The sequence below is a fragment of the Nicotiana attenuata genome, chromosome 7 (assembly GCF_001879085.1).
Source record: "Nicotiana attenuata strain UT chromosome 7, NIATTr2, whole genome shotgun sequence".
NCBI lineage: Eukaryota > Viridiplantae > Streptophyta > Magnoliopsida > Solanales > Solanaceae > Nicotiana > Nicotiana attenuata.
The window spans coordinates 14,584,838-14,598,985 of NC_031995.1; the positions used below are offsets into that span (position 1 = coordinate 14,584,838).

At 36.0% G+C, this 14,148-nt stretch overlaps 1 protein-coding gene across 1 annotated transcript; it reads right to left on the minus strand.

The window, feature by feature from the left end:
• Positions 3,899–9,430, minus strand: LOC109228730 (uroporphyrinogen decarboxylase 1, chloroplastic). Its single transcript, XM_019393911.1, has 6 exons — positions 9,343–9,430; positions 9,076–9,236; positions 6,295–6,677; positions 5,875–6,159; positions 5,353–5,588; positions 3,899–4,333 (listed from the first exon to the last, which is right to left on the minus strand). Exons 1-6 carry the CDS (start codon positions 9,369–9,371, stop codon positions 4,168–4,170), a joined length of 1,260 nt encoding a protein of 419 aa, XP_019249456.1. The 5' UTR covers positions 9,372–9,430; the 3' UTR covers positions 3,899–4,167.

A 14,148-nucleotide genomic window follows, 5' to 3' on the forward strand; every position in this document is an offset into this window, starting at 1 on the left:
AAATATACCAAAAGAGACACAAATATTTGACGTGGTTCGGTCAACTGACCTACGTCCACAGCGGAGATGAGCAATCCACTATAATAAAGAGAGTACAAAATATCAAGAAAACAACCTCACGAAGAGGCAAACACAAGTGACACACTAACACTTGTCGCGTAAAGTTCTCCCCCTAAACACGACTCGTAAACCCCATATGGCTACATTGTGGATGCTCCTTAATGAGAATGATATGGATCTTCAATTTATAGAGCCCCAAATCTTTTCTTACAAGAAAAGGGACTAGCCAAATATGAAAGAATTATATTTTCATTCTAGGAAAAGAAAAACCCAATTATGGTAAATATGTTGTCATTTCCTTCAAGAGATAGGAAAACTAATTATGGTAAGAAAATCTGGACAAATACCTAACACTTATCCACATTTGATATGTTTTTAAAAAGTTCATTATCCAACCCATTTTTTAGTGGATAATATGGGTGGTTAACTGTTTTCTTTTAACTATTTTGCCACCACTAGTCTACCCTAATGCAAGCATTAGTGGTTGCTTTCACAACTCGAACACCTGACCTATAGGTCCCACGGAGATAACTCAACCATTGATCCAAGACCTTTCAAATTCCCTAGCTAGTAATATATAGTATATAATATAATTGATGACGAGCAGCTGATGATTCACTACATTTCTGTTACTACCACAAAATGTCTCACATGCATTCTCAGTGCAAACAAAACTAAAACATTGCATTGTTCTTGCCTTATTATTACGCTATTGAAACACAACTCAAATCCTCAATCACTTGAACAAGTTGTGTGTTAATTTTACTTTATAAACATAACAATACGAGCTTCTTTCAATAAATTAAAATCAAATCAATTTTTCTGTATAAATTGTCGTGTGATATATCCACAAAAACATGACGAAGAGAAACTTTGGAGCAACAGTAAAATTGTCTTCGTGTGACCTATAAGTTACGAGTGCGAGCCGTGAATCAGTCACTAATGCTTGCATTAGAGTAGGCTGTCTACATATATCAACACCCCTAGGGATGCGACCATTCCCCGAACCCTGCCTAAATGCAAAATACATTGTGCATTGAGTTGCCCTTTAATTTTTGTTGTTTGTATACTCGCACCCCACCCCCACCCCAACCCCCCCCTCCCCCCAAAAAAAAGTGGAAAAATTATTGAGAACTATATGCAAAAAGCTTCAAGACATTGTAATCGTGTTAAAGAAGGTGATAATCTTAAAATATTCTAATGGAAGTAACCATGGTTAATTTTTGAACAACCAATGATATTATGTACTATAATTTTTCGTAGATAAACCTAGAATAAAGCGAAAAGAGAAGAGCAATATCAAATAAACTTATGGAGAAAAAGGATCTTTGCCTTGTGAATTATCAAAAAAAGCAAGAGACACAATATCTAGAGAATATTAAAAATCTATAAGAGACCCTACTGTTTTTTCAACTTTATAGAATCTTTCAATTTTTCATTGATAGGGACGATTGACCTTAATTGTAATTAGTCTCCACTAACTAATTACTAATCTTATCTGGTAGTATCTTTTTAAGGTGGAATTTTATTGATTTAATTTAAGTTTTAAATAAACTTTATTCTAACTAAGTAAGAAATTAGAAGAGAGATTTCTGATTTCTCGACACGAATAAAATGTTGAGTCTTCACATAAGTGTGGAAACTCTCGTTAATTACACGCGATTCACCGGCTTAATTATAATGAAAAATTAGACAGACTCGATTGCGACTATGTATAGAAGTTGGCGCTTGTTTAATGTCAGAAAGTCAAGAAAGTTGATGACCTGATAATGATCGAGTTTCATATATATATATATATATATTATTAATTATGCCTAATTAATGAACATAAAGGGGGCATGATAATTTACCTCTATTTGATTTTCATGATTATTCTAATACTATAAAAGGTATTAAAAATCATTTATCTCCAAGAATTTCTTAATCTAAAACCTAAGGATCGATATTGTAATATCATGTATGTTTATAGGGATCCTCAATGTAATCATTTCTTCAACTTTTTAAAGTGATTTCGAAACCTTAGTCACCCTTTTTGTCTCATTCCTACTTGGCATCATACTATGTTCTTTTGCCACCTTAATTCAAATCAACATAAAATAACAACATACCTTTAACTTTTTCAAAAGTTAGAATAACGACCATGTTTACTCGGAATGATGGTCTAACGGAAACAACATTTTTATTTTTATAAAGTTTTTGTTACGACTTCGGTGGATTCCCTTAACCATGTCATTGCCTATGAGTTGCCGATTCGTTCTTCAACAAGCACGCGGTCAGTGCCCTGGCTCCTCCCACACTGCTTGGGAGCTTACGGTTTCTTGTTCTATTTCACTCCCCGATGGGTTCTATGCAGTGGCGAAGATAGAAATTTTCCCAAGGGTGTTCAGACTTGAAAGAAGTAAAAGAATGTCCCCACAAAGAGTGTTCGATATATATTATACACATCAAAAAAAGTAATATTTTACTTATATACACAGTGTAATTTTTCGTAATACTTCGACGAAGGGTGGTCAATTGACCACCCTTAGCAAAAGGTGGCTTCGCCACTGGTTCTGCGTACCCATTATTCTCCCTAAACTCTACTTATAGAATTATACTGGATTTGTTGTTGTTGTCGTCGTATGATATACCAAATGTAATTGATACTATATTTAATTCCTCAAGATCCAAACTCCTCTAACTTAGTCAAGTAATCACCCTAATTTCTTTTTCATTCCTTTTTTTTTAATATGTTTTTTTAATCAATTGTACGTTCTTATCATGCTAGATGTACTACCATATAATAGTGACTTATACACGAATAGAGAAAAGTAATGAGAGGAACAAGCACTAGATTGAGGAGTCTTTTTCTTTTATATTTGGTCAAACATATGTAAGGCATATATATATACATCGTAATAAAAAACTTTAGACAGCAATGAGGAAAGATGAAAATGTATTTTACTGAGTCACTTTGTCTCAAATTATTTTATCATTGATGGGAGTGGGGTCTCTTTGCTTTTTTAATATGATATCGAAACCTATTAGTTTTGATTAATTTAGATTCGCATCATATACACTCTTAAAGGATAGAACACTTTATATCATGAGCTCATATCGGAGACATTTGGTTAATATATGAAGGAGTTCCAACAGTGAAAACTTACATCGGATGTTTACACAAAACTAATGATATGAAGCGCAACAGTTGACTGGACATCTAGGGTTAAAGCGCGGTTTTGATGCGGGCCGTGAGAGCGGTACCAAATCGAGGCAAACTCTGAATGTGTTTCAACATAGATTTCTATCACTTCATTATGATTGATTAACGCATATTCTCACTTTGTTATGTCACATAACCATGGTAAGTTGAATTAGTTTGCTGAATGCAGGTTAGTATTCATGCCCCTCGCTGGTCATACATCACTTTGCTTTGTTGAATAGTCATGATTTTAATGCTATGTGACTGGGTACAAAAAATTATACATTATAGGTAAAACAAAATTAATTAAATAAATAATGACAGAGAGAAAATTATTGTTAAATTTTAGTCCAAGAGAACATCCTCTATGATGTTTGAACTTCCAAAACATTCATCATACTTGAAGCCAATGAGAGCCTCTGAGGAAAGCTTTATAGTTAGTTAAAAGAATAGAGAATAAAAAATATAAAAAAAAAGGCAGTCGGGTGCACTAAGCTTCCGCTATGCGCGGGGTTCGGGAAAGCCGAACCACAAGGGTCTATTGTACGCAACCTTACCCTGCATTTCTGCAAGAGGCTGTTTCCACGGCTCGAACCCGTGACCTCCTTGTCACATGGCTGCAACTTTACCAATTACGCCAAGGCTCCCCTTCTAAAAGAATAGAGAATGATGGAATATATTTAATACATCAAATTTGCTCAAGTAATTCAAGAATAAGATTAAATACAAATGCTAGTTTATTCACAAGCATTAGTCTCTTCCCTCCCAACTTAAAGAACCTGAGGTGAAGCACTGAACCAAGCATCCTAGAAAAGCTACAAAATTACCAAAAGACTACTCTTTGCATATTTGCTTAGAATCATATGGAAATGCCAAGTTATTGGTACAACAAGGCTTCCACAGTCTGCTCTACAAAATTGCTGTCTTCAAGCTGCAACTGTATTTGCCTCGGATATACGATCCTCGACCTTGTCAAAATTGAAGCTCTTAGCAACGTCAAAGAAGTGCGCAACAGCTTCTTCTGGCGTACCAACGAGCACACCGTGGCCAAGATTGAGGATGTGACCCCTGGTCCCTGCACTCTTGACAACCCTGCCCAAGAAAACTAGTCAGATTTCTTCCCGGAATTAGAAAACTTGAGATATTGAATTTAAAAACAACCCCCTCCCTCCTATGAATGATTAAACTAAGAACAATACTTTTCTCATAATGTATAAAATATGAAACCATCATTGTAACATTCTACACCACCTATCTATTTTTTTATAACGGATAAATCCACGAGAGCTAGTGAAGCATGGTGCGAAACTCGGTGGATAATGAGCCCGCCACTCTATCCTTAACCAATTAATACTAGGCTTTTGTTTTTGACAAGATTCGAACCCGTGATGTGCGCCTAATCTACACATCACCCGTTGTGCTCTCATTACTAGACCAAAGCCCTGCGGGCCATTCAACACCGCAGATTAATATCATCTTTTTTAAATCATCCTAATTAACATGCAGTTCTAGACATGTTGTACAAGTAAAATAGTCTTTAGCTATTACCCATAGGGTATGTAGATATGAGAGTAATCATAACTGTTAATGTGCTTAGCACAATCATGCAAGTTAGTAGATATAAAGAAAGGCACTGATTCTAGTCTTCATAGTTTGTAGTGAAGTCAAAGATCAGCAACAATCTGGCACCACTTTTAACCAAGTAGCAGTTGGTCATGCACTTAAATGAATCAATCAATTATTACAACACGTCTAAGCATTAGTTCCCGAGGACGTTATGTACAATGTACTCCCTTTGCCCCGTTCCGATTGACATGCTTTATATTTTTATCAGTTCAGAAATATGCCATCTTTTCTAAAAGCCAAACCTACAATCTTCAAAATACAAATTATCAATCACATTAGTATGCCCTTTTCACGTCTTCCAGCTATTACCTTAACCTAGCTATAATAAACTCAAATACCATAACTCATTCAAACTTTGTTTTCTTAACTTCCATCAGTCACTTGGATAAAGGAAGCATAATTTTTGGAGGTTTTATTTCCTAATTAAGTTCCAAACTTATTAAATAAGCAATGACTATAGTTAAAGGTTCAGTTATGCGACAAACCTTTCAATTTCATCTGTCAATGCAGGAAGAGGACAAAATAAGCTAGCGGGATCAACATTCCCCTGTATGCCGATATCAGTTCCCAGTCGCTTCCTTCCATCTGCCATATCCACTGTCCAGTCAAGTCCAATTACATCAACTCCAGTTTCTTTCATCCGCTCAAGAAGTCCACCATTTCCATTAATGTAGAGAACAAGTGGTGTTTGTGGGCACTTTCGTTTAATTGTAGCTACTATCTGCATTCAAAACTCTGAGAGGTGTTCAAAAGGAAGCAGAATGAAAGAGATTTTACATAATGAGTAATAAAGCAATGACATTCCGACACAACCAACGGACTGTTAAAGAACTCAAAGAATCCTCCTCTAATCCACACATCCTCCATGATATGTTATACTTATGGCCGTATTTATGAACCTTATTTCTGAGTCTAATCCACCAAATACTTTAAGGGGTCGTTTGGTTCAAGGGATTAGGTGGGACAATTGGTAGGTTCTCTGACTAACAAAACAAAATCTAGCTTACCTCATCAATATAAGGCTTTGACCAGCAGTCCCACATATGAGGTGGGAGTTGTCCACCCCATGAATCAAATATCTGGATGCAATGAGCTCCAGACTCCACTTGGAAAACAATATACTCAGCAATTGCTTTTGACAAATGAGATAAAAGAGCTCTCAATACATGTGGAGCAGTATGGCACATGTCCTTAATTGTCGTATACATCCGAGTGGTACCTCCTTCAACTATGTAGGTAGCAATTGTCCAAGGTGCTCCAACAAAACCCAAAACTGCAGCTTGCTCTCCAACCTGACATTTCGGGGGAGGGGAATAAATCCCTTAGCTTTTATTACTTTTCTCATTAAACTTTACACCAAGACTATAAATTCAGATATCATAGTAAATATCCTATGAGCAGAAATAGCATGGGATTAACAAAGATACCTCTTTTCGCAAAATCCTAAGCGAGTCTCCTACAAATTGTAGTTTCTCCAAGTCAATGGAGTGCAATGCTTTTAATCCCTCTTCGGAACGAATGGGAGATTGAATGACTGGGCCTCTCACGTCTTCAATGTCAAATTGGACACCAAATGCAGGTAGAGGGGTAAGTATGTCCGAAAAGATGATTACTCCATCCGGACGAAAAGCTTCCCATGGCTGCAAAGAAATTTCCACGATGAGATCAGTTGTCTCTGATCTCTCTCTGAAGGATGGATGTTTCTCTGCAAGCTTTCTGTAAACAGCCATATACCTTCCCGCTTGACGCATCATCCATGCAGGCGGACGACTCACCCGTTCTCTTCTTGCAGCCTTCACCAAAAGTGGATCTGAAACACATATTGGAAGCACAAAGTTGAGTCCCTCACAACGAATCTGGAAGATGAGCTGAAGCAAAGTGCCACAAAAACCTGACAGCTCGACCTACCCCCCACCCCACCCCCAACCCCCAAAGCGCAAAGGAGGAGCGAGCTTGTAGGCTTGTAAACACCATGCACGCTTACAATGAGACAGCTTTTGCATTATTAGGGGGAAGAGGAATCAATCTACTATGCAGTTTTTGAATATGATGAGACCAAGTAAATCAATAGCAACATGGTTCCACTATTTTTAACCTTCTCAACAAAAAAAATATATACAGCAACATGGTTCAACTACGAGGAATTAACACCTTGAGTCAAGGGAGCACCCTTTTAAGTTTATCTCTTTTCTTCTTTGTTTTCTTTTATCACAATGTTGTTCGAATCAGCTTTTGCGCACCTCGACTATTCTGTCGGGTACCTGCTACATCCCACCAACACAGATACCGAATAACTCTGCCCACTAAGGCTTAAGCAGATGTGAAGAAATCCCTCGTTTTTTTGTCTCTGATGGGACTTGGATCCTGGTCTTCAAGATTTAAACCCCACTTCATTGACCACCACACACTTGGGTGCACACCTTTTTAAGTTTATTACACTGTTTCCTTATTATTATTATTATTATTATTATTATTATTATTATTATTATTATTATTTTGATAAGGTAGGTTAAATTTATTGAAGAGGGCACAAAGTTTGCCAAGAAAAAGAGAAATTAATTAAAACTCCGAAGACACTTCCTTCAAGATTACGACCTCAAAGTAATATAATCTAATATTCATACCAGAGGAACAATATCGAATATCCATACCAGACGAAGAATCATGAGCTAGTATCCAGAGGGATAAAACAAGTTATATCAATGTTTTTGCCGGAAGAGTCTGCTAACATATGACCGATTCTATAAGAAGATAATAATATGAAATAATCAGTATACATGTCATAGTGATCAAGATATAACTGTAAAGGTACTCTATAGTTTTTACACCAAGTTTCAAGAGTGATGAAAGTATTTGAGAAAATGTAATGCTACCAAAATGATCAAATTGATATTTCCTAAGATGGTAAATCCGGCAGACTGACACAATAGAAACAAACCCCTCAAACCCCAGTCATAGGCGCACAAAGAAACATAATACAAAATAGAAAGTATTCAATGTTCCATATTGAATCAACAGCAACAACACCTCACTCCCAAATAAGTTGTGGCTGGCTATATGTATCCTCACTGACTATGTACCCCATTTAAATTCATTTCAAGCCAATACTACACAAAATAAAAAAAAATAAAAAATGAAAAGTATCTAAAATTCGCTATAATTCTTCGGGCATAAGAATCTCTAATAGGGCTAAAAGATTCCTCGAAAGCATAACATGACTAAAATATGTTCCCAACTAAAACAAAACTCCGTTCAGAATCCCGACTTAAAAAGTTGCAGCTTGCATGTAACAAATATTTTAAGACAACTGAACAAAAGTGATCCATCTTCTAACAACTTCGCTAGCTTCTCACCTTTTTCATAGAGTAAGCAATAGGGTAGTATGATCGTGCGCTCACAAATTGGACTAAAGTAGTTAAGGCTTGAGCTCGAGGAAACTTGATTCTGCACAAAGCTCTTTCTTTATTACGTTCCATTCATCAAACACGATACACAATCCCATCCACCTTCAGGTACATTTGGTAAGATGCAAGATCCTGATTTACTCTATATCAAACCAGAACCATACTTTACTATGTGCGAGGACCTTAGCAAAATTTATATCAAAGAGTCAACAAATGTTACTCCCTCCATCCTAATTTACATGACAAAATTACTATTTACATAGTCAATAGAATCTCTTTGACTACCATTTTTCAAATATCTTTAAATAGTATAAAAATTATGATTTATAATAGTATCTTTATGTAGTTACAAAATATGCAAATTTTATTCAAAAATTAGGAATCATGCCTGAATTCACCAAAAAAATTAGATACTTCCGCCCTCGTACACCTTCCTCCGTCATTTATCTTGGAACAGACAGTGGCGGAGTCAGGAATTCATACAAGGAGAATTTAAAAAAAAAAATGTCACTTCTAGGATTTGAACCTAGGATTTAAAGCAATTTTTGAATCCCCTTTACCACTGCACTAAAATCTTCTATCAAGGATTCAACAGTCTTTATATAACAAAAAAAACATTTTTTTTTCCTATTCACACAATGTAATTTTTCAGCGAAGGTGATTCAATTGAACCCACGCTGAGTTCTTACAATGAACAGAAAAAATTCACATTATTTCAGCAATGTAAAGGAAATATAGTGGTATATTTAGAATAAAAATACAAGAAAAAGGAAAAAGTCAACTACAGGAGCCAAGAGATTATACCAGAAGAACAAGAGCAGGCCCGAAAGACTTTACTAGCATTGAGCTTTGTGGGTTTAGCCGAAACCCCATTTGACCCATTTGAATTAAACCCTAATTGCACAAACCAGCTTGAAGATGATTTCCAGCTTAATCCAAGATTGCAATAACTACTACTACAACCACTGCCAAAAAAAAAAATTAAAATTATGTATAGAGAAAGAATTGACAAAAAGAGCAAATTACAGAGAAATGGAAATGTGCAAAAAAGGGAAGAGTAAAAGCACTGACCTTGTTGTTGTTAATGGAGAGAAACCCATGGCTAAAGAGAGCGAGAAATGGATGTTTTCCCCCCTCTCCTTATCTTTCTTTTTTTTCCCCCTACGGAATCTCCCCTTTATAACTGGCTAACTGCCAAAAAAAGGCCAGGTTTTAAATGCAATGGTTAAAACTTAAATAAATAAAAAACACAATGGTTAAGGGGGAGAAATTTAAAAATAGCCAGATTTACAACTGGTCGTTCAAAAATAGTCCAATTTCAAAAGTAATCGAAATTTAGCCACTTTTTATGTAAAGATAAATCTGAGCGAAAACACTTTTCAAAACCCGGAAAATACTCCAGTATATTATGCTGGAGTTCCAGCATAAGTATACTTGAACTCGGAGTTCCAGGATAGTATGCTGGAACTCCAGCATAATATGATGGAGTTCCAGCATAAGTACACTAGAACTCCAGCATAATATACTGGAGTTCCAGCAAGTATAATGGTCCAGTATAATATACTGGAGTTTGGAGCACCAGTGCTCCAGTCTCCAGTATATTATACTAGAGCCAGCAAAGTATACCGGTCCAGCATAATATGCTGGAGTTCATACACAAGTGCACCGAACTCCAGTATATTATGCTGGACCGGTCTCTATTGCAGCAAAACGGTGGCTACTTTTTATTAACTTGGTAAATGCTGGCTATTTTTGATTGACCAGTCCGAAAACTTGCTATATCGTGCTATTTTTACTGGTTAAGGTATTTAATTGTTAGTACTCCGTATAAATTAGAAGTAATACATAACAAATATAAATTACTAAATTTATTGATATTTAAAAATATTTGAAAAACAATAATTAAAGTGAAACAATAATTAAACAATAATCACTATCGAATAATTAAACAAGATTGAGTAACTTTTTACAACTTTTTACGTTAAAATTTTGGTCGAATATTACTCCTGTCGATTAAAAAAAAGTCTCATTTTTAACCTTGATTCCTAATAGAAATTGAATTTGAGGGTAATTTAGAATATAGTTTAAAGTTGAGTTGCAAATGTAAACTTTTTTTTACCCATTTCATTCTGAAACTCCGTTAATGTTAAGGCAAATACGAGACGATTTGTTAATGGAAAGAATATGAATGGACCAAAAGTATAATGTATGATAAAATTAAAATAATTCGAATAATATAGGTATAAATATGGTTTTTTCTTTAATAGAAAAACTGTTTAATTTCCAAAAGAGCAATAAAAATATATGAACCTAAGACAGATAAAATATACTTATGTTTCATTGACCAAGAAGAAAAATGGGAAAAGGGGATTGAGATTCATTTGAGTCTTTAAGTTCTACCTAATTGTTAATCATATACTTAACCTTCCACTTTTTTTTATACTTACCATTCCACTTTCACTGTCTACATATGTTAATCATTAATTAAGTGAATATAAAAGCTTGCAGTTTTAAACTCAGTAAGAGTAGTTGGGTTGCGATAGGTTGATAACCAACATCAGGGGCGTAGGTAGAAATTTTTGTAAAAAGATGTTGAAATTTATAGAAGAACGGAAATCAATAACTTTAATTATCATATTTCTAAACATGGCATTAGTCCATTGTTTTGGCCAAAATTTCACGGTATAGCCAGTTTTCGGACTGGTCAATCAAAAATAGCCAGCGTTTACCAAGTCAATGAAAAATAGCCATCGTTTTGCTGCAATAGAGACCGGTCCAGCACAATATACTGGAGTTCGGTGCACTTGTGTATGAACTCCAGCATATTATGCTGGACCGGTATACTTTGCTGGCTCCAGTATAATTGATCACGCCCAACTATGCCTTATAAAAAGGACTAAATGGTCGCTGCAAATATAATCTGGTTTACAAGTCCGGAGTCGAATCCCACAGAGAACTAAGGTTTTGCTACAGTTGTTCACTATCACCAAGAAGACAAGCTTGAACAATTCCTAACTTATAGATATTAAGATTCTTGTGTTTAACTACTTAACTAACAAATTAAAATAGTAAATTAACAACTAACGATACCGAGGGTTCGAGAAAAGATTAAGGAAGTCTAGAGTTATGATTTCCCCTATTGTCGGAATCCTTCCCGCTATGTCTTCTATAATTTCGCCTAAGTATTCTCTACCGATCATGAGCACTCTTATTGCCGTAAATCTCTCCCGAGTAATTACGACAATTTACTAGACGCACTCTCCCGAGCTACGCTAGCTGGCTTTTAATACAGCTCACTTCAGATCGCACCCAAGGCTTCGTTATCCCTAATCCCGCCTTTAAACCCTCGGTTATTGATCTCTCATATACTTTGTGAGTGGTGTTGTTCAACAATTACCTAAATATGCACTCTCTCCCGAGTTATGCATACTAAATAGGCACAGCTAATTGAGAGCTCTTCAATCAACCAGAATATAAACGTAGTTGAACGAATAGAGAAAAGCTATGGCTCAATTATATAAAAACATAACAAGAATTTATCCTACAAAAGGTTCTATCAAAACTCTAGATAACAAATTAGCTATTCATAATAGTATGTAAAACTACAATACTAAAAGTCATAACCAACAATGAAAAATAGGAAGAGGAAGGAAAAACTTGTAGAAGAATTCTCCGCCTTGCTCCCAATGTGTTCTTGCCTCCAAGGGTGTTGTCTAACCCTAAAGTAGTGTCTCTCCGCCTCCTTAGGTCTAATTTGTGTCCAAAATATGTCCTCCTCTTGTTCTAGGCCGGCCTCCTTTGTTTTATATAGGGTTTAGGACTTAAAATCCCATGTTTTACACTTTAGCCCCTGAAATTTACGCTTCCCACCGCGGTTTCACCGCGATCGCGGTGGAACCGCGGCCAAACGCCCTCGCGGATTCTTCATTCTTCAGAAACTGCCTTCCACCGCGGTTCTGCCGCGGTTCTGCCGCGGTTGCGGCAAAACCGCGGTTTTTCACCCTGTTCCGTTTGGAATTTGGAAAAACGTAAAACATGAAAGTTGTAGTCCTTTGAGTTAGCTTTCCAACCATATATTGTGGAGCCCAAATGGAGTTCTGAGCAAAAAGTTATGTCTATTTTACTAGACAGTGCGCAATATGCTTCCTCAAGTCTTCGTTCGTACTTAATTATCAAATTTGACCTCCGAACACGATCCCGGCTTAATTCCTTGAGCTTTTACTCAGACTTCAAAGCTTCAAATCACTTAAATTCATTCCATAACATCTATATAGCTCGGAATCACACCTACAAGGCATAAAACACACAATTAGTGCAAAACACTAGCGATTAAAGCGCAAACTCAATTAAAGTGCAGTAAATTCGAGTGTAATAAGCTACTAAAATATGCAATTATAGCCTATCATCAACACCCCACACTTAAGCCATTGCTCGTCCTCGAGCAATCAAACTATATTTTTTTTTTTATAGACACGACCTTTTTAAACCATTCTCCTAACTCATCACACCAAGAGTATTTAAAATAGACTAAGCACAAAAGCGTAACATCTTCACCTCAAGATTTGACTCACAAGTACCACACGTTATTCACAACTCACCCACTTACTCTAATATAGAGGTGACTGACATTACCTTTTCTTCATGAATCAAGTGCCCTCACACAACAAAAGAGAGTAGTTCCACACAATAAAATTTAAGAACACTTAGGAACTCAAGATAGAAAGAATTCACTCACTCTCAGAAATAACATTCATATGCCCCAAAAGATGCACCATAAGCTTGCCCGTAGTGTACTACTCCACTAATCGAGCTCATTCAATCTTGGATCAATTAGGACTTTATTTGGTTGTAATGTAGGCTACGGGACTGGTAGGATTCATTTAGATATAAGAGTGACTACACCTCCCTAAGCACTTTAATACATACATTTTAACATTTAAACCCCATACTTATGTCAAACCAAAACTCCACGTTCACATCAATGTATATTACCCCATTCTTCTTTAAGCACACTTACGTCAAGAGCCACCACTTATCAAGATTTTTTTTTTTCAACAATCCAACTATATTTTTTTTCAATTCAAGTGGCTCTTCCTTTTTCAAAACAGTGCACCTTTCTCCTTATTCAATTAGTTCCACTCAAAAGCCAAACCAACCACCCCACACTTTAACTTTTACAAAGTTCATAACAATTCAAGTGCTCATGAGAGGTTTCAATGGTTCAAATAGATGGTTAATTCGAACAAATGGGTAAGGCTTGTAATGTGGTTGCCAAAGAAACAGGATTACAGGCTCAAAGAGGTTAACTACGATACATAATAATTAGGCGGGTAAAATATACATATCTGGCTCAACAAGAAAACGCCTATATCACTTCCAAGACTGAACAACACTACTATTTCGCTTTGCAAACACACGGGGCAAGTTCTAGGCATCAAATGCAATGCACAGAATATCACAAAACCTTACACACACATGGCACATAACTCACTCAGGATTGGATTCATCAAGACACCCTAGTCAGAGCAGTTAAGCAAATTTAAGATCATACAATTTAAGGTACTTATACAAGAGTCAAAAACTGAGCCTAAGCGTCACAGCCAAAGTACTCACTATTCTTAAGGCATAACCAAGTCAAGAGATATTGCTTCAATTTAAAACACAACACAATGGCTCCTACTCCCAAAAAAAAACTAACTACACCCGGTTCAAATAAAACCCTTGGAAAAGAACCGTGGTTTAAAGAAAAACCAAGGGGTAATTGCTACACTACCTAACAAAACAAAAAATCTTTTTGGTATTTTCTTTAGACTTACTTCCCTCAAGAAAACTGTCTAGAAGATCCGTCATCAGGAAAAGTCCAATTTTTTTAAAAAA